Below are 24,552 nucleotides of genomic sequence, written 5' to 3'. Positions count from 1 at the left end.
CGCTTTCCAGCACTGTCACGGTTAATCAACACTACAACTCTCTCGCATTACATTACATACATATTTTGATCAAGTGCTCCAAAAACTTGCCTTCCATTCGATTGTTTCTCAATTCATTTCGCAATGTTCGCTTCACTCGCCTCGCGTTTCCTACGATGATGTGCTCCACGAGTCATCCGTTTCGTTGGCGCTCGCAACACTACTCACAATGGCCTTCACAACACTGCCGATGACACTGCCACTGTCACTGCTGTTGTTGCTGTTGCTGCTACTGTTGTTAGTGTTGTAAAGCGCCGAGGAAATACTCATGGTGTGGCTCATCGTATATTATCCACGGTCATCGTCACGAGCGGCGAACAGGGTCCGCAGCGAGCTGATGATTAGATTCCACCAGCCGGCCGCGAACCCAAGTGGTCGCTATAAGGTGTTCTCGCTGCCCATCTTGAGCAGCTCGAACTTCTTCTTGGCGATCTTCGAGTAGAGTATGTCGATCGGCTGCGACTGGTCGTAAAGACTGGGCGCCTGCAGGATAATTAGCGCGGTGCCAACAACGCAAGCGATCGCGAAGATCCACAGAAACATGCGATCCAGCACCATGGCAACGTACTTCCAGTCCTCCTCGACCTGCAAGGTAATTGGATAAATCAGATATCAGTAGGGGATTATAAGGAAGGTGACAAAATAGAATCGTTTTCAATTCAGAATTCAGATAACCATGATTCCTTAAAATATGTGTGCACTCGGGAAAGCAATGCTTAAATCTAAAATCTGTTAAATTCAAATAGTTCCTAACAAACACTTGTATAATTTGGTTATATAAATTTCAACATCGCTTTAAATCAATGTATATGTTTTCTGGCTGACCATCTTCATTAATCATTTCGCCGTTCGAAAACTAATAAAATGGATTTTGCAGTTCTAAATCAGATTTGCGGTTCTGGCTTCGCCAGTTAAATTGAAATGTTCCAGAGCAAACGTGGATGCCAGTTGGATGCCACCCCCAGACATACATACATACACATATATAAGCCATATACATACATATACACACACGCAGACATGCAACCGATTGCAGAGGCAGCAACTCGCCGACAAATGGCAAACTGCTGCAGCGTAGGAACCGCATGTTGCAAACTCTTCGTATTTGCGCACAAACAACTCAATCACTCAACTCCAAACGGTGGCGACAGACCGATTGCACTTCACTTGGCAACGCCAGGACGAAAAGGACCCAAAAGGACCACCAGGACTAACTGAACCACCGTGATCCGAAACAGGATCCGCGCAGCCAACTCGTTGCCGTTTACGATTTTTGATTAGAGGGGACGCAGGCAACGTGATTTAACCGGCTTGGGTTAGTTTTTCTGGGCTGATTCGGCGGGGTTTTTACGGTCCGGATGTCGGAGCCATAATGCGGGTTATCAAGAGCAGACGTAAACACCGAGCCAGACATGCTGGCCCGGTCTGTTTGGGCCCGGTCTGGATGCTCCAGCTGCGACTGCCAGACAATCATTGCGGATGATTGGACATTTGGGTCGAGCATTCGACCGATTTCGATTTGGGGAAGTGCGAAGGTGTGGCCATGGATTATTTGAATCTTTCACGCAGCATGGAAAATTAATTGCAGCATGGCTGTGCAACAAAACCGATTGTGATTTTTGATTCGAGCTGCGGGAGGAAAATTTAATTCCAAAAGCTTGAAACAAACTACCCTCTACCAAAAGTTATAGTTTGAGGAATTTCAATAATCTCAAATATTCGCTTGCAATTAATGACATTAAAAATAATTGTAATTTGAATAAATGAAACTTTTAACAAAGCACAACTAAACTCTCGTTTATATAATTTTAGCTCATTAAATGCGCAAATTGTCTGCCTATGAAAACTAAGCAATTATAATGCAGCACTTGATTATTAGTTTAGTTTATTAGTAATTCGTTTAATGTGTTTAATTATTGCGCGAATTAAAAAGAGAGATCTTTGATAGGAAATTAATATTAAAATTAAATAAGAGGAAATTAGCTTAAACGATTTTAATTGTATATTAGTATAAGGTATTAACTTACACTCTCGAACTTGTCCTTGTTCTTCACATGCTGCGCTATGAAGCGGGATCCCTCGATGGTCTTCTCCATTTCGCGGGCGTAGGGCTTCTCGAACGTCGGACTGAGATCGGCGGCGGCCGCGGCGGCAGCGGCAGCGGCGGGACAGCAGCCGGGACTGATGTCGCCGTTGAGGCCCGACGGACTGAACAGATCGTCATCGGCGCCCGGCAGTGGCAGTGAGGAGGGCAGCGGGGGTTCCGCGAAACAATGGGCGCTGATGCCGCCCGCCGCGGCCAAATCGAAGCGGTGCGAGGCAGGTAGTGCTAAAAAAATTAAGAACAAAATATTTATAAGTAAAGAAAACTGTGATGATTAATGTAAAAGGGTTAAGTAATATCTTAAAAATAATAAAAAGCACTCAATGTGACTTGAAAACAGACATAAATTTCATCAATGAAATACTTATTGTAAACTCTAAAAGAAACAGCCTTTTGTATTTTGGTTCAAAAGATTATTGTAGAATTTAATATTTCAGCCTGCTTTGAATAAAGTTACTTACATTACCAATTGCAGCTACCTTTACATAAGTTAATAAAGAATTAAAGCACAATTCGGTGGGCCATTTTTTGCAAGTTTTTGCCAGCATTAACAGCATTAGGCAAATAAAGTTGTAAATGCAATTTGCAACTTTTCTGCTTTGTCTTCGGCGCAATTCTCCTTGGCACAATGGCCCCGAAGGAAGTGAGTGGACAAAGGACCCTCAAGCTCGAGGGTGGACCAACAGGAGCAGGACTTCAGGGCCGGGCTTACAATAAGGAAACTCAATAAATAGTTTTCTGCATTCTGTTTTCCATTTATTTCGCTGGGCCATTTCAAAGTTTCAGTTCTTTTCTTTTTTACAATTTCCCTTTCTCTTTTCGCGCGCCTTGAAAGCCACTCGTAAGGAGAAATTATTAAACTCGTTGACCGTAAGCTTAAAACAATTGCTCACCATGGCGTATACGCAATATCATTTAAACTATATTATTAAAATGTGAGCGGGGTTTTAAGTAATTACAATCTGTTTTTGGGATTAAAAATATATCTCTTCTTTTCTTTTGACTTCATTTTAACGAGTAATCTAAATGCAGTCAGTTGGCGGTGACAAAATAATGTGAAACCCATTTTTCGTAACTTATATATTACTTATAAAGCCGCGAAAAACTTTCCCTTTTGGCCGGCGTCCTTGCCGTTGCACTTGTTAATTGTCATAAATTATTGCGACCGCCCCCCCGAACGAACACAGCATCATTATAAAGTGGTGTGTCTGAATGCATATAATTTCCATGTTGTTGTGCATATTTAAAATGGAATATAAACTGGGAAGTTGCAAGTTTCCCGTTGCTCGCTGTATGCACCGTCGTTGGTAATGTGGCCACTAAAGCCAGTTGAAAACATTCATAAATTTCCCAGCTGCAAGAGAACAGGCAAAGCGGCCAACGAAGCCCAAGAAGCAAAGTTCTACACATAAACTTTTTCCCAAGCCCAAGCGGAGCGGGAAAAAGGCCGGAAAAGTTTTTCCCTGGTTTCCAAAGGGATTCTCCTTGCCAAAAGGAAAACCATTGTTGTATTGAAGGAGGGTTCTGCTCTCTTACCTGGAATGCCGTAGTCGCCGCTGAATCGCTTCGAATCGTAGTTGACAAATTTGTCCACATCCGGCGGCAGGTGATAGACATCGGTGAGCACCTCTGGTGGCTGATCCTCCTCGGGCTCCTCCTTCTTGGGCCGCTCGATGCAGAGCAGCTTCGGCAGGATCTGGATGAAGAGGCGCTGCACCCACGGCGCCATGCGATGCGTGACAGGAGATCTGGAAGGGATTAAGGATTAAATTTGAGGATTAAAAACGTAAACAACATATGTTTTTAAAGCTTAGTAATAAAAATGTCTAGAGATTTTAAACCCCCTTTAAACTGCTCCAATAAGTATGCTATGTTTTTAGGAAGACTCTTTTAAAGTGGTTTTAAATCTATTATAATTTAAAGCTTGATAATTTCTTTATTTTGGATTCATGTTGCTGTATTTTTCCTATGAAACAAATTGGCTTCACCCACCTGAAATTCACATTGAGCACGGCGATGGTGACCACGACGGAGAGCGTGACGAGCATCATGGTGAAGAGCAGATACTTTCCGAGCAGCGGAACCGTCAGCGAGGTGGGCGGAATGATCTCGGCCAGCAGGAGGAAGAACACAGTGAGCGAGAGCAGAATGCTGATACAGAGTGAGATCTTCTCCCCAGAATCGCTGGGCAGATAGAAGACTAGCACCGACAGGAACGAGATGCCCACACAGGGAATGATCAGATTCACCGTGTAGAAAAGTGTTTTCCTCCGAAGTGTCAGATTGAATACGATATCAAGATAGGGTTCTTCACAACAGCTGTAAAACTTCTCGTTTCTCACTGCCGGAACCCTCATGATATCCCATTCCACGGAGATATAGTAGTCCTGCAGATCGATGCCCACTTCTATATTGTCAGAATCTGCGGTCTGCTTTAAGTGTCTTAAGTCAACCTGTAAAATTAAAAAAATACCAAAATTTAAATAGGTTTAAAAGAACATATTTTAAACTAAATTATTTGATATCCCTTAATCATTTTAAATATAAAATATATACCCTTATTGAGCATTACTTTCCCATAACTTGTGTTTGATTACATTGATCTAAGAGTGAGATAATCAATAGGGAGGCACATCTGCTGCCTGCTTTAAACTTGCTGATTTATACGCCTAAACTTTGGCAACTGCTGCACCTGTTCGCCTCGACACGAACCCAGGCCAATCATACATCTATTTATGTTGATTTGTTGCCCCATTTTCCCAGACTCCCTCGGCATCATTTGCCCCAAGTGTCGCTTACCGCTTCCCTTCTCGACGGTTGGGAAAAATCAAAGGTGATGGAAAAACGTACTTTCTGACAAATTTTTGACAATCGTCAATTGCACGGAGAATTGTTTGGCGCTTGGATGGGAAAGGGGGTGAGAGGTGAAAGGTGAATGGTGAATGGCGAATGGTTCCTATTCCTGTTCCGGATCCTAACTCAGCGACAGATGGCAGGAATCGAGATAAGTTCGGCTCACGTGCGAACCGAAACACAAATGACATTTACGCTTGTAACCTTTATTTCATTTCCATTCGGCTTGATTTGTCATTTGTTGTCTGTTGCTCATTTATCAGTGGTTGGTTTTTTCTTTTCAGAGGAGGGTACTCTGTATCAATAATAACTGAATTGCTTTTACTGATATTTATTAGTTATTTTACTGATTTCATCTGTTTAAATTCCTTGTTACTATTATCGTTAATCTTTATCACCATTAAATATCTTTCTGCCCTTTAAATTCATCTTTATTTTGTATTGGTCAAACTTATTGGACACATAAACCTCTCAAGCGGCAGAGACAGTCGTCATTAATACCTCGTCCTGCAATTTCGCTGACATTGTGAAAAGCCCAAAAGTCGTTCCGAAAAATTCCACAACCCATACGAGTTGTAAGGAAGTCGAAAGTCAATGAAGCATGCTCGAAATTTGTGATGCGTAAAAGGGAGGAAAACGAAAATTTATATGTAGAATAATGTGCTGTCATTTTTCGATTTTTTCCCCCGCTTCCGTTTGTTCTTTTTCTCGTTGTTGCTCATAATGAACACAATAACAACAGGAAAGGGGCGGAATATAACAAAGCAACAGTTGTGTTGCTCTCGGGATATTTTCCCAATACACTTGAAATGTGTATGGGTTTTCGATAGATTTTATTCAACTATGTAAAGGTTGTTTAAAAGAGTTTTAATGCTATTAACTTTTGTAAGTTCTTTGTATTTACAAAGACTGCAGTATTTCTAAAAATGTATTGTTAAGGTCAAAAATTGTGTTTCTCAAGCTTTAAAAGTTTTATAGCCATTTTGAGAAGTTCCTAATCTTCTTATAACATTATTACTAGGTATCGTAAGCTTCGAAACTTCCAAGTTCAGTGTCGAAAAAGTTTACCAAAAGGCGTGGGCGTGGCTGGTTCATTAAACGCAGCTGCCAGCTGTTATCTCACAAATACACACAATCACACACACACACACGCATGTGCATGGAAAATGGGGAGTCGCCTTGATTTATCACATGACAGCAAGTGAAACGTGTCAAGTGTACAAGTGTAAAAAACAAAGTAAACATTAACGGCAGATCCCGAACAAAAAGAGGAGCACATATTTAACCACGAAATCCACCCGAGTGAATTGTAAAAAACGTTCAATTCCATTATTTTAACATGTTTAAATAGTCGTTTAACGGAGGGGTTTTCTTTTAAATTAATGTTTTTTTAATCGAGTGGGAGCATCGTTTGATTAGCACTCAGTCGTCAGAGAGAATCAAAACCGAAGCCTAAGCCTCGTTCGGGGTTTTATTTCGCTTCGATTTTGATTGATGGGCTGAGGCATAATCTGTTCGTGGCCAGGGTTGCCAGCTGTTGCCGGTCCTCTTTTTTTAGGGTGGATTGCTGGTCCTTCTTCCCCAAATCCCCGAAATCCCCAATTCCACACTCACCATGTAACCGTCGTAGGTCCAGGATCCGAACTTCATGAAACATGTCTGCTCATCGAAGGGAAAGTATTCGACATCAATTTCGCAAAAGGATTTGTAAATGGCGGGCGGTTTCCACACCACTTTGCCCGTGTGATGAAGAATTGCTTTTGTCATTATTGTCACTTCATAGTTGCCATCGGCGCTGCAAAGAAGAAAGAAAAGATGGAAAGGCATATTACATTTTCTTGTTTTCACTGTGCTTTTGCATGTGGAACAGAATTAATAAAGCGCACAAAATCGATATGATTTATGTGGCATTGATGTTATAGGATACATCACATTTATCTGAGATGAAATGGCTGATTCTCGGTTATCAAATAAATTTAGCGGGTTTATCAGGAAGATAAAGTATAATGGGGTAATATTGTAATAAAAACTAAACTGCTAAGTTCTTTTAATAATTACTTTACTTTATCCTCATTTTATGGCAGAAAACTTTACTTGTTTTGTTTAGCCTTTTACGTTTACAGAGTTTCCCATTTCACCCACAAAATGTTTTTCTCCGCACAGGAACGACTAAAAGTGCCGAACTAATTAAAAATACATTTTAGCTTCTAATTACAAATTCATTTTAGACTGGAAAAACTGCGGCTAATGCTGGGTTCGCCTGCAGATTCCCATTGGGGAGGGGCCACGCCCCCCTATATCTGGCATATAGAATCGGCGGCTGTGGACGTTGGTCCATTAGCAACAAGGTCCTTTTCGACTCCTCTGGCGATGGCGATGGCCAATGGCCAGAGAGACGTACACTAAATCTAAATCCGAAAGCAAAGCATTTTAAAATGTTATTACAACAACAGCAGTTTGGCAGTGGCAGTGGCAGCAGGAGCTTCAACAACAACAACAACAACAGCAAAAACGAGAGCAACGGGCAACCATTAATGGCTAAAAACCATTTAAAATGGCTGTCGGCAGTGCACACACACACACACACACACATACAAAAACAGAGGCTCAGGGGAGCGAGATGGAGATTAAAAGGGAAGATGGAAGGGGGAAGATAGGGAGCGGGGAGAGTGAGAACAGGAGTCTCGGGCGACAGAGAAAGAAAATCAACAAAGAGAACAAAAGTTTATAACCGAAACCGAAAAAAAGTCAAAACCACGCCTGGGGGTCACCGCAATTGCAGCCATTATCTTAACGGTGATTCACATACAGAGAGCGAGCGACAGGCACACACAAATATATATATATAGATATACGTATATATATATAGATATATCTGTAGAGAAGCCGGACAACGAGGCGTATGAGTGTCATCGTTGCGGTCCTGGCAGTTATCCTGGCAAAGCCGACGGCGCCTGCCGCGTCTATCAGCGCGTTAATCTCAGCGCCGCACAGCGTTCGCCATCTTTGTATCTCTGCTCGGTGCTCAGTGCTCAGTGCTCACTGCTCAGTGCTCTTTGGGCCCAGTCAAAGTTTGCAGGCCAGAAATCGAAGCGGTCTACAGTGGGCTTAATACAATTAAAAACTTATTTATTCAAAGTTGAACTGAACTATGTTATATCACATTTAATATAAATTCCCATACCTTCTTAAGCTTTTATTTGGTATCAAATAAGTCATGTAGAAAAGTTAGTTAAGTCGACAAATAAAAATTTTTATAATAATACATTCAATTAAGATAAAAAGAAATAAAACAAAAATACTTGATAATAGTAATAATAGTAAATAATTTCTTCATCGCAAAAAACTTTTTAGTTACCTATAAATATTTTGTCTGTTTGTGTTTTAACCTCAATATTTTTAGCTCGTATTACTAATGCTTTAGAAGACAATTTAAACTTACATTTTTGTTTTACTATTCCGGAAAACACTCTTTAAATAGGAAGTTGAATTTTGGAAGTAAACAAGCCATAAATAACCCAAAATCGATATAATTTATTAGCCAATAAATAAGACGACTAATAATGCACGCCCAAAATGCTTTCTACCGAAAACCAACCCGTTTCGTGCGATAAATCAACTAATTTGTTTTATTTATAATTGATTGATTTAGAGTTTGAAGTTTAAGGATTTCTACTTTACGTACGTAAGTGGGCAGCGTGAATTATTGATGGCAGTTGGCAGTTTCCAGTTGGCTCCACTGTACCGTGACGGAATCAAGGGAGTTGGCAACCCGCTGCCGGGCAAGAAAAACTTTTTGCTGACTTTGTTGCCGCTGCTACTGATTCCCTACTCCTGTCCCTTTAACCTCCCCTTCCTCTCCTTTCCCCTCCCATCCAGCCAGCCATCCATTGCCTTTGTCTTCCTTGTACTTCAACCCATCCCCTCGTTCCTCGTCGTATTTCTCCACGCCATTTTTATTTTTATAAATCTAATGAAAGATAATGAAATTTTATTTCGTTTCTTTTGATTTCAACGCAGTTGTCGTCAGCTTTCATGCTAAAAACTAAAAGCCAACAGCAGTTGAAAAAGAATCATAGATACGGAATGGGCTGGTGGTGGTGGAAGAAACAGGAGAGAGAGTTGGGGTAGAAAGGAGAAAGGATGTGGGGGAGTGGGGGAAGCAACCAGACGCCCATCTAGCAACATACAATAATAGAATTAAAGTGGCTGCGGCTCCTGTTCCTGATTCTGATTCAACTGTGGGTGTGGCCCACAGTTCGCTGGAAGTCCGGGCCCCGCAAAAGTTCAGCTGATAATAAAGTTGTCAACAACATTCATTTAATTAAAGAAAACAAAGCCAGAGTGGAGCACTTTGGGAATAGTACGGCGAGTGCAGGAAGGGATCCCCGAATGTGGCTAACGGGCGGTCTGAGCGGTCGGATCGGTTGGAGCGGTCCTAATGCCCAGCCAGAGATTTATGGCATTCTGCTAATATGGCATCTCAAAATGGTAATGCGTTTTGCCCATGAATGAGTGGGTGTGTGTAAGTGTGTTTCTGGGTGTATCTGTGTGTGTGAGGGCTTAGTGGGATTATTTTTCCAGCCAAATAGGGCATATGGGTGCGCCCTTAAATCTGTTTTAAACGCGATGACCAGACTCATTTTTGCACAGGAAATTAAACTTTAGTTGATCATTTATTTGGCACGTTTACGCAATCGATTAGAGTTTTTATTTAAGAATTAGTACAAAAATTTGAATTACAAAAATTAATTGAAAAAGGTTAAAAGGTTTGAAATAAACTCATCTAAGATACGCTAACATTATTAAAAATATTTCTTTAAATGCTTATAAGAAGTATACGATTAACAACTTCCTCTTATATACAAATAATATATCAAAATATTTTATAAACATATATCAAAAGTAATTAAAGTAAATTAATCAACTAATTTAGATGACAGTGCCAATCCCGAAAAGCTATTGTTTCCCCTCCATCCAGACCAACAGTAATTATTCTATAGGCCCCCAAATAAACTCATATGCGGAATGTGTGGAGCCATGGCTAACCGGAATAATAACCAGTCACATAAACCACTAAGTGCGGCCGGAGTAAGCTCGGTTATGGGGCCAAAACCGAAGCCGGGGTCTTGAGTCAGTCGAGTGCGATTTTAATTTCTTGGATCAACATGAAAATTAATTGCTGGAATTAAGCGGCTTTCACAAATACAAACAGTGGGCCAAATGGGGCCAAGGGAAATGGTTGTGTGTCGGGGTTTTGGGTTTGGGTCTCCTATTTAAGCGGTAGTTGGTTTTGGCTGTCACAGTGAAATTTGGCAGTCACGTCTGACGAGTTTGATTGTGTGCATTTGATGAGCTCACAAGCGAATAGATAATTTCGCCAGCCTCCCAGGAGGCTACTTGAGTGCAAAACAAATGCAACGGATAATTGCAATTACAAATTAACAAAATGTTACCAACAATTTTGCAATTGGCTGTGGCATTTGGACATTTGGGCGAAACACGACCAAATGCCAACCCGCTGGCAATAAATAACAACTTTTGACGCTTGTAGCGAATTCTTTTGTGGCCGGAATGTTTGGCCCTGAATGTGCGTTTGTATTTTTGCGCTCCGAGTGGCGCACGCATGCAGGTATTTGTGGTGGCCAGCCGGCACAAATTCGGGCCATTTACAAAGCCCGGCCAACTATTTATTTCGCTGCCAGAGCGCGTTTAGCAGACAATTAAACATTTTTCATTGCATACAAATGGGCGCTTCAGGAGGGGAATTCCCCCCACCCCTCTCTTGGTTCACACAAAAAGTTGCATCGTAAAATAGATTGCCATCGTCCTTGTTGCGCAGATGTGTGAGTGTGACAATAAACGCGTTTTTCCTCCTACGGCTGCACACATGTATTTGCATTTAAAATTACAGCCAACGAGTGCGAAACATACGCAGAAATGTGTTTTATTTTTACCAGCTTTTCCAGCTTTTCCTGTGCTGCCCAGCAATGCTTGACGCTTAATTTCTGCATAAATTTTCAACCCGACACTGTTTGCTTCAAGGCTCCGAGTGTAAACAAATCAAAGTGAGAGCCAGCCCAACAGCCAGGATATTGATATTGACTTTGGACTTACGTTTATTATCCTTGCGGCAACATTAAAAGCCGACAAGATAAATATTCGACTATCATTCATTTAATTTTTATGAATTTGGCTCAGATTCTCTTCTTGCCGAGATTCTTCTTGCGGAATGCCATAAAAACGTTCCGTCGTAAGCCATCACCTTAACTTGCCACTAAATTAAATGGACTTTGGCCAGGCCATTTCGATTGGCATTTGGAGAAGGAAAAACACGCGCCACAATTAAGTGCGACGACACAAAGGACACTTCAAGTTCAATTTTATGCGGCAACAAAGCTGGGGCATCGCTTCATTATGGTGCGTACAAATTATTTGCAGTTTAAAAAAAGAGCGTCTCAACGACCAAAGCCGGCGATATAACACCCATGGTGTTCGAGTAACACCCGCTCCCTGTTTCTATAGTTACTATACAATGCTTTTGTCGTTCGTTCGTTGGCAAATGAAATTTAAGCTTTTTCCAAGCAATAAATTACGACTTTTTATGACACCGACAGCCAGCGAAACACCCCGAAAGTCTGCCATGCTATGCGTATAGTTCTCTCGGCCAAGTTGGTGGGGTAAAAAAGTACCATCGACTCACATAAAGGGCCCATAAAGCGCGTAAGCCGATCTGCCGCAGCAACAACATCAACGCCAGCCTCGGCCAAGATATCCTGACCGATGTCCTGGCGTCCTGTTTGCTGGCGGAAGGAGCTCCGCTGGCAGCTTGGCAAATCGGCAAGTCAAGTGTCCTGGCAACCACGCTGAACAGTCGGACAGTGGGCAGAAGTCCTCGAAAAAGGATTCCTAAATCATTTCACAACCCAAAAATAAATACTTAGTGACATTTAATACCGCTTTGTCCTTGTAAATAATTTTTGGCAAATATAAGCATATAACTTCTGAGAAATATGTAGGTAAAGATTTTGTTTAATATTAAATAATATGATTTTTCTGTAAAGCCACAAATTAATATTTTTGTACCATTAACATTTACTTTAAAATTTCTATCCAAAAGGTTGAAGTGGGCTTCTCTTCTTTTATTTTTAATTAGTTAACTTAATTGCGGTGCCGCGAATTCATTTTTTAAATCCTCTACATGTTCCACTGCTCTTGTATCGCTGGATTCATTTCGATCCCTGTCCTCTAATTGGCTTCACTCCAGCAAATTATAATAATTATACCGAGCCAGCTCTCGCTGCGTTCAATTTGAGAGCAGTGGACTCAAAACTGAAGACTGGGGGCCAAAAGGACCTCCCCAGGACACTTGGCCAGCCTCTGGGGAAACCCAAAAAGCCCGAAAAGCGGAAAGCCCGCAAAGCAACCGCAACGCTCAAGTTACATTGAAATAAAAATACGTTAATCATCGCCTGATAAATGGCCTAGCGAAGGAGCACAGTTTGGCGCTCTGATTTATACAGCCGCCCCCATTCGAGGCAATTATGCAAATGGCCAAGTGGCTCCAGGGCGGGATTTGGCCCACGAGGATCCCGGGGAAAGGCCGGGAAAGCCCGGGAAAACCCTCCAGGCAGGCCAGCCTCAAACCGATGAGCTGGGTGAAAATTAGTTTGGCACTTACTTGTTATAGAGCACAATATCCGGAAGCCATATATGCTCGGAGGGTACGTGCAACGTGTCCACGCCGCCATAGTCATCCGGATTCCATTTCAATTTATAGTCATTCCATTCCTGCAATTGCAAAATGCACATTGTAAAGCCTTATAGCATAATAGCAACAACAAAGATACAGCTATGAAAATGGCCATTATTCATGCTTGATTGCCATGAATAATAGAAAAAATAAACAGATAGGGTAAAAAATTAGAAAATATGTGCACACTCAGCTATTGTGAATATTTATGAATATTTTATAGTGCGGTTCAGGGCGTTTAACTCGTGTATTGCTGCAATTTCAATTTCATTAATTATGCATTAATTCATTGGTCGCTAAGCTGTTGGCATTAAATTACATTTTCATAATACAATTGTACTTCAATGTTGGCCTCTATGCCTGAACACAGAGTATTGTTTTTTCTGCGGGGTATATTGGTTTATCGAGATACTATACATGGGAGTTTTCTTAATAAGAATATAAAGATGATTTATTAAGATGATAAATAATACTCTTATTCTTCAGACAATCACCAGCTCAATTGATATTTCATTTGGAATGAATTTTTTTCAGATTGCTGATAAAAGTTACAATTCCATTTTATGGGGTATCTGCTAGTCTTGAATCTTTTAGCCTTTCCCCGACTTGCTTTTTTATTGCTTATACGCATAACTGTAATTATGTTGATTGCCACTTTCCATATATGTATTTATACGGCCACGCCAACTGGGAGCCATCCCACTGGGGATTAAGATGGCTGATATCGGGGTTGGGGTTTTATGGACGCCCACAGAGAAGAGAAGTCTCGCTTTCGTGCTGACCAAGCATGAAATTCCCGATAATTGCAAATATAATTGCAGAGCGGGATCCCCAACCGGGTTTATATTGATCCGACTTACACACGAAATCGTGTTTCAATTGTGATTACATGAATTCGAGCAATTATATCAAGTAGTGATTCTCGAGCAAAGAAAATTGGCTATTTATCTTAGAAGAACCTCACTTGTTCGAAAACATAGAAATTGTTTGACTATAAATAAACGTAATAACCTAGTTTCTAGCGATACGATTGGAAATATTGCTCATTTAATTGCGGTTACCCGTCTGCTTAAATTCGGGTGCAAATCCCAAATGCGTTTGCCAAATAAACTGCAGCATTTATGGTTCTACGTGCGCAAGCGTTTGCGGCTTTATTGACAGAATGCAACCTATTTATAAATGGGCTTGGCACACCACGAAACCAAAGACGAAAACAACTAAAGGCATAAACTTACTGCAAAACATAGTACCTAAGTACTTATAAGCTGTCACTCTAATTTATATTAAGTAAATAGTATGCCTATATAATGTACATGACCTCTTCCAAAAATCAGAAAGTATTCCTGAATATTGAACATAAAATTTAGCTTATTTTCAACGTATAACGCATAAAATAAACTGAACGTATTTTGCTTTTCCATTTTAAATTAAATTTAAGTACCCAAAGTGACAGGCACACCCCAATAATGAGGTCTATTATGTAGATTCGCATTTGGCTAAAACAAATACAGATGCACACTATCGCAAATTGCTCGGCAAATGCATAATTTATGTATAATTTTGAATTCCGCTTTTGTTATTGTGTTCGGTTTGGGTTTTAGTGAATTGTCAAACCAAATACTTTGACTAAGCTGCTTGCACTATTGACTGCATTTTGTGTGCGATGAATTTGCTGTGCATGTTTTATGCAAAAGCGGAAAACTTTAAAGTCCCCTTTGTTTTCCCCCATCGCGCGAGTGTTTAAAAGCAGCTGGGATAAAAGTCGGATTTCGGACCAATTGATATTCCTCTTGTCCTCTTTTTTTTTCCTGGATTTTTTCTCTGGTTTTTTTTTGGCTAACTTCTGGTGGCCGCATTAGTGCAAAGCCAATGGACATGCAGAGTGGCAAGAGGACAGGAACTGGAAGTGGAAGTGGTCCTGTTGGTCCTGCTGGTCCTGGTTATCCTAGCGGTCCTGGGAAATGGAGCTGGGCCACTTGGCCAAGTTAGAAGTTTGGCATAATGCGAGCGCGTTGAAATTGGCGGGCACAAATTATTTTGCATTCGTCGTCAGCGAGGCATGCAAATGGCAAATGGTAGATTCATGTTTCTCGAAAGCCAAATCACAGTTGAGCAAACCCGCACTGAATAACGCATGAATTTATACATACTATATGCATCTCAATCTCTGTTTGTGCACATTTGGTTTTTTGTAGTTGGATAGTAACTTACCTGCTCCACCCAGACATTGGTTGTCATAATCTGATTCTTCAGATTCTGCAAATAAACGAGACAAAGCGAAGAGATTTGTTAGACTCGAATGTTAACAAGAGTTTCATTAATTTAACGCTGACAGTCCCGTCCCACTTGTGCGGAACTGAATTGAATTGTGAGTGGGGTTTTCTGACAGCTCCTCCATCGAGTGGCGGAGACCATCAAATAGGAATCGCTGCGCCGGCAAAATGTTGTTTTAGTGAACTTGTTCTCCCCCCGCGGCAGGAGATCCCCTTTTACTTCCACTTCCCCATCCACATCCACTTCCTCTTCAGATGCAGTGGAAGCGACTCTTGTCGCTTAACAAATCTATTTTAAAGTGCTTCGAGGGGAGGAAGTCGAGGGGAGACACAAACTGGGGCGAGTGGCATCGTGGCATCTGTTTGTGGATGTCTTCCAGTGAGCTGCACTCCTCTTCTCCGTCAGTCATTGAGCTTTAATCAATTTATGTTCCGCAGGATATTCTATCCCTCCCTTTTTTTATGGTATACAGTATTAGGTTTAAAGACAGTTTAAATAACCATTGCGGTAAGCCGCTAATCGAGAGATACCGAACTAACTCAAAGGGGCGATATTCAAAATAGCCTTGAGTTTTTCGATAACTTAAATTGAAAAGAAAAGTTGAGTGAAGCTCTCGAAGTACACTTTAATTAACTATCAATATTAAATTAAATTCCAGATCATCTCTAAACTGCCTTCCCATTCATAAATATAAAAGGGCAAACTCATTAAATGCGAGGAAACTCAATAGAAAAAAATTAGAAAACGATAAAATTGCGGAATAAATCACTTAAGCGGTGAAAAATGTAATTAACGACAGAACGATAATGATGCGCCGTAACGCGTTTTTCGCATTTCTTTCCACCGCAAACTTAGGATGAGGAAGTTGAGGGGGAAAAGGGGGAAGGGGGAGTGGAAAACCTCAGGGACCGCGGCAATATGTCGAGGCACGCAGTGTTAATAGATTTTGCCAGGACCCACGACTCCTGGTTCCTGGCTGCTGGCTCCCTGTTTCCCTGTTTCCCTGTCTCTCTGTCTCCCTGCTTCCCCCCCGTACAGTAATCACCCGCTCAGAGGGCTCTTAGCCCTTCTGTGAAAAAGGTCATTAGGCGAGGGCGTCGCGGAAAACCGGCAATAAAACCGACAAAGCCAAGAACCAGGCACAATGACAACGAAAGGCGATGAGTGCGGCGCAAGGAAGAGATAAAATGTGCGGCATGGCATCACGGGAAGGCGGCAGAGCCTTCCGAAGGATGCAGGGAAGGGGGGAGGGGAGAGGAGCGGCACTGGTGTCCTTTATGCTTTATGTGGGACATCCGTTGCAACCAGTGGCAAAGGCAAGGCACTTAAAAAAAAGAACTACTAAGTCCAAAAGAGTGAGAATTAGTTAGATGTACGATACAAAAAATCATATGAGTCTGATGAAAAATTATTTCATTTCAAAAAATCTAAAAGGTTAATTAAACGTATATTTACTTAAAGGAACAGATAAGGAATTGTTCTTGAAAAATAATTATTATAATTTTTAAATGCAACTTTTAATATTTTAAGTTTTAAATAATGTATACTAACTACCTAAAGATCCTTTAATTTTTTTAACTTCTTGTGCATAAAAAACCAACGCTTTCCACTTTCTCAAACCCCTTTCAAACTTAATGACTAAACTATAAAGTAGTTTAACTATTATTTTAGTGTAGCACAGTGGATGCTGCGCAGCTTATCTCATAAGAAATTGAGAAATTCGCAATCAGGATGCCGACTTGCAGAGTAGACATCCTCGGGCAGTTCGCACCTCGGAGTGTAATTGGTGTTGCTTTTGTCGTTGTTGCACGTACCGCTTATTCGCACTTAGGCGGCAAGTGGCAACTGGAAAGTGGCAAGTGCGAGGGGTCGCATTATCCTGTACAGGATGCAGGATATACAGCATTTAAATTGCTTAAGCCAAGTGCTTTAAGCAGTCGTCCTGCAGCAGGATTTGCATTCCCAGTGGTTGTGTGTGTGTGAGTCAGGTTTTATCCATTTAGTAGAGAGGGGTTTCAAGGAGCAGGACGAGGATTGCCCGGCGTTGTGGCCATGACTTGCCTGACTGGGCTTGTTTACAATTTAAATCGAATTTCCTGTGTGCTGTAAATAAACTCGGCAAAAGGCATTCCACTCGGCAAACAAAAAAGTGTCCTGTGACCATAGCAGCAGCAGGAGCCGCATTTGAAAGGCGCTGCAAGCTGAGTAAGCAGTAAATTAATTTCCGAAAATATCATGGGATACGGGTTCGTTTCAGGATTCTCATTTAGTGGGGAAATTGGTCAACCTTGGATTATTTTTGGCACAGCTTTCGTTAATTACAAATATTTATTTATTTTATTTGTTCCTGATAAATGCTATAATCTCAAATCCATTTACCTTAAATACTTTGCTTTTAGGAAATTGCTTAGACACTCTGAGTAATTATTGATGTTGGCTTAAGCCCACCTGTAATGTGTGAATTCATCAGTTAAGTTTGTTTGCCAAACGGATTGTGGATTGTGAATAAGCCTGAATCAACATAAAGCTCAAAGCTACAAAGTAACATTGGAAGTGTTCTCTGGAAATGCTCAATTAAATTGCACTTTGGAAAATCTATTGTCACACATTTGTGCACCCCTGCGAACATATAGAATTTGGAAAAGTTAATTTTCCCACACAAAGGAGCTCGAGTGTTGCCAGTTGAACGGAGCCAATTTCGGTTACTGTTTCAATTTCCCCAATAATATTCGAAATTTATGGGCAGCATGCAATTAACTGGCTCCAAAATGTGCAACATTTGCCATTTGAATGCGTTTCGGTGGCAAAACGTAAGCCGGTCTTACCAGGGAAACAATGCAGCTTTTGATGGCCAGCCGGAATTGCCTTTCTCAGTTTTGTGCTATATGCTGTATGTGTTGTACTATATGTCACCTGGTTGGGCAGCAGTTATGCAACTAATAAGCCCAAGCTACTGAGCCATGGATCAGGCGACCAGGCGACCGGGGAGCAAGCAGATGGAAAATTGCAAATTACAAATTCTACGGCCAAAACGCACGGCTGCTTTGTTGCTGCCCCTCACATACTTTTACCCCCTTCTCCTCTGACAGTTGATTGCAATTTCCAGGACAACACAACCCAACACAACAACAACCACAACAACAATAAAAAAAAGGAAAAGCGAAGAGCACTACAAGCACTGATTTCAGTGTGGAGAATTTACAAGCAATTGTATGCCAATAAGGAAAAGCAGGCAACACGTGTGTCCCACAACAACAGCCACCGGGAAAGCCAGCAAGGAAAAGGCCGAAGGGAGGGGAAAATGGGGTGAGAAAGGGGATAGGGGAAGGGGGAAAAGTGGGGGAGGGGAGGGAGAAACGTGGACTACCAGTGGACTATTGCAATAAAAGAAATTCTGCGAATATTTCAAGCAAGCAGTCAGCAGTCAAGCGCACACAGGGCGGCTGTGCGATATTTCTGTTCTCGATGTGTGTACGTGTGAGTATTAGTGTGTGTGTGTGTGAGCACGGACTCGCATACACAGAAAAGCAATTTCGATATATGCACCTTATGCCAGATGCCCAGATGCCTGCCCACAGTGGAGTGTGGCTAAAGGAAATAACCGAAAAAAGAAAAAGATTGATTTACACAAACTATCCGAGATTTGTTGTTTAACGAATAATATGTATGTGTTAGAGAATTCGTTTTAAAATATGTTTGTATATCTTATGCCACACAATTTTTAGAAATTCGTTAAAAAAATAAATCCTATTCTTTATATTTTTTTAAATTTGTTGTTTAAAAGCCCTAAGGTTTAAACAAACTAAACGAACTTTAATCTCAAACTAACAAAAGGGAGTGGGATAAGTTAAAATAAAATAAAATTAATTAAAACAAAAAGAAAAAATGTATAGCAAACGTTTTTATCTATGGATTTTCATGCATTTTATTGGAAATTTAAATACAATTGGCTTAGATTCGCCTAACCTTTTGGGAAACCTATTTATTCTCTTGCAGCTCTGGATTTTCATCAGCATTCGTAATCATGAGGTTGATGTGGTTGGCTGTTTTCGTTTATCTTGTTATGATTAACTACGCAATAAAACGACCCCCCAGAAGAGGATAAACACCTTCCAAAGGTCCGCTAAGAATTTGAAAAATATTCTTTGCCTGTGAAAATAGTATATTCACGACTTTGCGGAGACCAAACTTGACTGCTGACGAGTAAAACAAAACTAATAAAATGTAATAAAACAAAACTAATAAAATGTAATAAAACAAAACAAACAAAAGCAAAAGGATTTTAAACTTTCAGAAAAATTTATTATACTCTGAAAATTGTACCAGTTATGCGTTCAATTTGCTGTGCTTCGTCGAATCTTTAATTGCTCTGGGTAAAAGTAATCCAAAAAATAAAAAAAGATAATTTTTCTATTAATTTTCCATATTTTCGCCTATATTCATATTGTTCCAAAAATCTTGCTTGTCTGATGAAAAACAACGATGTTATAATTTTATTTACTTTATTTCTGTAAATATTTTTCGATCTTTCCTGTAGCAGCTATATGATAACGTTGCCGGAAACTTATTTATACTCCTCCAGCTCTGAATTTTAATCAATATTCGTAATCATAAGGTTGATGTTATGAACAATTACGACAAATTAAAAATGCTTCGCAAATGTTTTTATCTATGTATTCTCATGCGTGTTATTGGAAATTAAAATACAATTGGCTTAGATTCGCTTAACCTTTGCTGATCAAGAATATTAATACTCTTTGGGGTCTGAGGTGTCTCCTTCACTGCGTTATAGTACCCTTTGCTCTGCAAGGGTATAATGAAATCCGAAAATCAATAGTAGTTAGAAAACGCTATCTGGAAGAAATCGAGTCGATCTGATCAAAAACAAGAATTTTTCATTTCATTCTCTTGTATGGGAGCTATTCGATATAGTCGCCCGATCCGGCCCGTTTCAACTTATATGCTGCGTGCAATATCTTCAGGACTTTTGGGAAAGTTTCAACAAGATAGCTTCAACACTGAGAGACTGGTTTAAAGAGGAACGGACAAACGGACAAACGGACAGACGTGTTTCGATTCTGATCAAGAGTATATATACTTTATGGGGTCTGAGGTGTCTTCTTCACTGGGTTCCAAACTTCTGACTGAAACCATAATACCCTCTGCTCTGCAAGGGTATAAAAACGAATGCATTTTTATAAACTCGTTCCATATAAATATCCTCCCTTTTAAAACTATCTTCTTTATTAAATGTGATTTTTGCAAGGATCAGTGCCAATGTGCATGTGGATGTTCCTGCTTTTGCTGCTTTTGTTGCTGCTCCTGGTGGTGCGGCTCCTGCTGCTGACTGCTGCTCCTGGCTGACATGCCCCTTAGTGGTCTCGGTGCTTAGCGCGTGATTTATAACAGGAGAGGAGGGCAGGGAAAAAAAGGGAAGGTTGGAAAAAAACCTAAGCCCAGAATGGTAGAAGGTAAGGGGTAGGGGAAAGCAAAGCTCAGGAGCCAAGGAGCACGGCGCAAAGCTCGGCTACTGTGTGGCCAACAGCACGTAACTGTTAGCCGGCTTCCCATTTCCGGCTGTCATGTGCAGCCAAACCGAGCAGAAGATTGTGCGCCATTTGCCTTTCCCACAGAAGCGATCTCCACCCGGCTGCAATTTAAGCCACCGCCTCGATATTGCCAGAAATGCGTTGATATATGGATGCCGGGGTGTTGCCCAATTTCGGATGCCAATACCAATACCCATACAAATACAGATGCCCCCTGGCCAAAAAGAAACACACCCACACCCACCACCGCCCATTCGCCTCCTTTTCCAACTGGCAATTGCACAGTTAATCAAGAAAACAATCAACTGAGGCAAGCCATTGATTTATTATGCAAACAACAATCGAGACAATGGAGCGGCTTAGTAGCCTGGCTTTTTAATCGGCGGGTAAACAGTTATTAATTGCACGCCGATTGTTTGTTGTGGCTTAAACAAATTCCATTGCCTACTTACCGGCGTCGCGGGGCTTTCGCGAATTAATCTGTTATGATTGTCATTTGATAAGCCCATGAAGCGTCTGTGGGGCACACTTGTCAAACAAATGGATTTCCTAGTTTGGCAGCCTCGTTAGCAGCGAATTTAGCCGGATTGGCAGGCGATTTGGCCACTCGAAGATGTGGCAAAGGTTCAACTTACTTTTGGAATTCAACCGTTCATTTATCATAGCAATTTGACAAAAAGTACATAAATAATACTGGGAAAAAAACTATGATAAATTTGTAAAGTTTGTAAAGTTATTATTAAACCATAAATTTAAAATGTGTTGCCTAAATTTAGAAGATATCAAGTTTCAATTTTTACCGTTCATTTATTATAATTTAATGGACTTGCGATTTAAGATTGTATTATATTTTACCATATTTATTTAAAATTGTGATATTTAACAGGTTATTACTATTTGTTACCCAATACCTTTTGAAGTACATAGCTTTAAATGCAATTATTCAGAATTCGTATCCCCCTGCGAACAATAATATCAAAAGTTTTCCCATTCCTGCTGCAACAATCAAGACAAATGGCTTATTGATTTATGTTGAATACGTGTTGCAGCACTTCCGCCATCTCTCACAACCGAATTTTGCCTGAAAACTGTAAGAAAATTGTAAGGAAATGACCGGCACTTACCACATCGATCAGCTGGGAGAGCCGCAGACCCATCTTGACGGTGAGGCGGTCCGAGTTGTTGCCCACGGGTCGGATGAGCCGGTTGTAGTTGCTCAGCAGGTCGTCGTAGAGTCGCTTAGCATCTGGGTTGGCCAGGCCGCCGGTGGCAAAGTGTAATGCTATGAATACAGCTGCGAATAGCACGCTACCCATCTTAGGCCAGGTCCAACCCTGAAAAGGCGCAAATAAATATGCGAATAAGTTGCGGATAATGTCTTCAGTGGCAGTGCAGCTTTGCTATAGTTCTTGCTTGCATTAGCATTATTTCAGCATAAAACATAAAAACATAGAAAACTTTCCACTGCAATTGTGCTGGGGAAAACAGAACGAAACGGGGGGTTTAAAAAGTCGTAAATTTTGCAAAAGTGTCAAAAGTCTTAGAGCTTTGTTCCCTTTTTCGGGCAGCAGCATCAGAAAGCAGCCACAAAAGCAGCGTGCAGCCATAAACACCATTTAATCTTTGGCTCAAACACTCAAGACACCATCGCAAACATGCATGTCTGCCATCGTGCGAGTGTCCTGAAGCATCCTTCCGCTTCCTGCGTCTTCTGCCTGCCACACACATACACAAGAGCTTAACGTTTTTGTTATTGTTCAATCCCCGAGTCCAGAGCTCGACCCACAATTGCCCCCCACTCAATATGCGTTTCTGCATTTTATGCATAAAAATCCCAGCGTATTCCAACTGGCATTCCCAAGTGCTGTCGTGTACAGCTACATTAGGCACAAACAAGCAATTATAATCAATTCCCTGGCATTCTGGCCAATTAGTGGAAGTGCCTGAGATAGATGGAAAAATGTGAGAAATATCTAACCCAGCAATAATCACACGTAAATATTGGTCTGTTGATCCTTGTAATTGAGATGAAGGAAAGTCTGTTTGCTGTTTGAACGAAACCAAGATTGATTGCAATAAAACTTCATGCGATATAAACTAATCTTTTCGCACTGCCAAGTTGATTGTTATTTACAAATAATTCATGGCCAACTCGATGGATTTAAGCTCCTTTCGTTAACTCGAACAGCCACTTGACCAAGTGGTTTTGTGCCGACTCAAGATTTGCCCAGGCCAACCGACCAACTGTAAGCCGAAACTTTTAACTGAAAAACTGTAAACTGAAAACTAAAAACTGAAAACTTTGCTGTCTTTAGTTCTGGGTTTTTTCCCTCAAACTCGGCAAAAGTTTTGTGCGAAAGATTTTATGTGTCAGAAGGAAAAGCAAAGGGAAAGAAAGTTTTCCATAATTTGAGGTAAACTTATATGGAGAAATATTGTGAAGGGGAAATGCGAATGGTTTTTGGCCAATTACATTTATCAATTTGACGGTTCAGCAACGAGGCTAAATTAATTATGCTAATTTAATGTGTAAAATGTACGTAATTTGCGCATTGATTTCATAAAAATGTGTCCCTCTTTCGCCCCGAAATAAATCAAATCACATACCGACGTCTGCATAATTCAGCACAAAACACGTGTCACTGACCGCAGAACAAAGCAAAAACAGCATGGAAAGAAATAATAATAATAATATTAGCGGGGAGGGCAACATGACACATACACAAAATGGCGACAGGGCACACACACACACATGCACACACAGAGTGAACAACGAAACGAAAATGGGCGACATAAACAACGACAACCAAAATGAATGTCATTTCGAGGGCTATTTATGCGCCTCTTAGTTGGCAGATTATTTCATTTTCATTTCCATATGACCATTTATATTTATTTATTATTTATACTTCCCTCACACACACACTGACGCATACTCACGCACACGTACGCACACCCAGTTCTGGCCACAATTTGGCTTGCTGCGGCTGTCAACGCTGCGTATGCGCAATATTATTTGCTGACTATTTGTTAATATAAATATGTTTCTGTGTGTATGTGTCTGTATAAACTTTTTGTTTGAACAGTGCTCACCATAAAAACCAGACGATGACGTGTCCTGCCCCCAAAAATAGCTCACATTGCCATTAATGAAAAATGTAAACTGCAAAACTTTCCCATGGAATTTTCGCTGGTTTTTTGCTGGTAAAGTTTTAGAAGGACTACAAATGCTGGCCAACCGCACAGTGGGATATCAGTGGTCAAACGTGGCATTCACAGAGGGATACAATTTATTTACAAACACATTGTTGCACTGATTACCATATTTTGGTCGTAATTTTTATTTGCTATTGAAAACAAATATTTATTATTCTTTTTGTTTAAATTTGTTACCCAAAAATTATGAATTTTACACCACTGTTGTTCGTTTTAATTACACAAATGCTGCTCTTCCATTTTGGTTATTCGGAGTTGGCAGCATAATGAAGCCAAAAAACTGACATTGACTGCGGGCCACAATTTTAATTGCAATCAGGAGAGACCAAAAAAGAATAAGCAAAGGGAAAAAAGACCAGTTTATCGCAGGATGAACTTGATTTGAGCACTCCCAGGATAAATTCCCTGCTCTAAAAGGGGTCCTGTGAAATAATCGCTCGGTGCTTCATTCTCATTTGGCGGGGATTGAAGTCCACTACGCGCACGATTAGTTTCAGCTAAGGCAATATGAACAGTTCCCCGCCAACAGCAGAACAAATTGTTATGTAATTGCCCGATGTGCAGGGAGAGCTATAATATATATGTATGTACTGTACTGTAGTGTACTGAACGAACAAAGCAAACACTGCTGTCCTCCTCCTTGCCATTTTATTAACACTTGTTGGTCGCCGGAGTCGAGATTCGAGGGGCGGAATTGTTGGGGGGCGTGGCATGAAAATAATAAGTATCAAAAATAACTGACCAGCTCTATGGCCGTAAAGCGA

The 24,552-nt window shown here is 40.8% G+C and overlaps 1 protein-coding gene across 1 annotated transcript in view; it reads right to left on the bottom strand.

Moving 5' to 3' along the window:
• Positions 1-405: 405 nt before the first annotated feature.
• Positions 406-24,552, bottom strand: part of LOC108091976 (acetylcholine receptor subunit alpha-like 1) — a 54,272-nt gene continuing 30,125 nt past the window's right edge. Inside the window, exons 2-9 of the mRNA XM_017191386.2 lie at positions 21,697-21,906; positions 14,961-15,005; positions 12,678-12,787; positions 6,611-6,791; positions 4,136-4,596; positions 3,680-3,891; positions 2,067-2,368; positions 406-624 (exon numbers count right to left, since the gene is read on the bottom strand). Coding sequence (XP_017046875.1) covers positions 418-624; positions 2,067-2,368; positions 3,680-3,891; positions 4,136-4,596; positions 6,611-6,791; positions 12,678-12,787; positions 14,961-15,005; positions 21,697-21,888 — 1,710 coding nt within the window. The 5' untranslated portion in view covers positions 21,889-21,906 and the 3' untranslated portion in view covers positions 406-417. The remainder of the gene's footprint in view (positions 625-2,066; positions 2,369-3,679; positions 3,892-4,135; positions 4,597-6,610; positions 6,792-12,677; positions 12,788-14,960; positions 15,006-21,696; positions 21,907-24,552) is intronic.

Source organism: Drosophila ficusphila, unplaced genomic scaffold (genome assembly GCF_018152265.1).
Source record: "Drosophila ficusphila isolate 14025-0441.05 unplaced genomic scaffold, ASM1815226v1 contig_791, whole genome shotgun sequence".
NCBI lineage: Eukaryota > Metazoa > Arthropoda > Insecta > Diptera > Drosophilidae > Drosophila > Drosophila ficusphila.
Note: the sequence above shows the minus strand (reverse complement) of the source record. Positions and strands in the feature narration are given on the sequence as shown.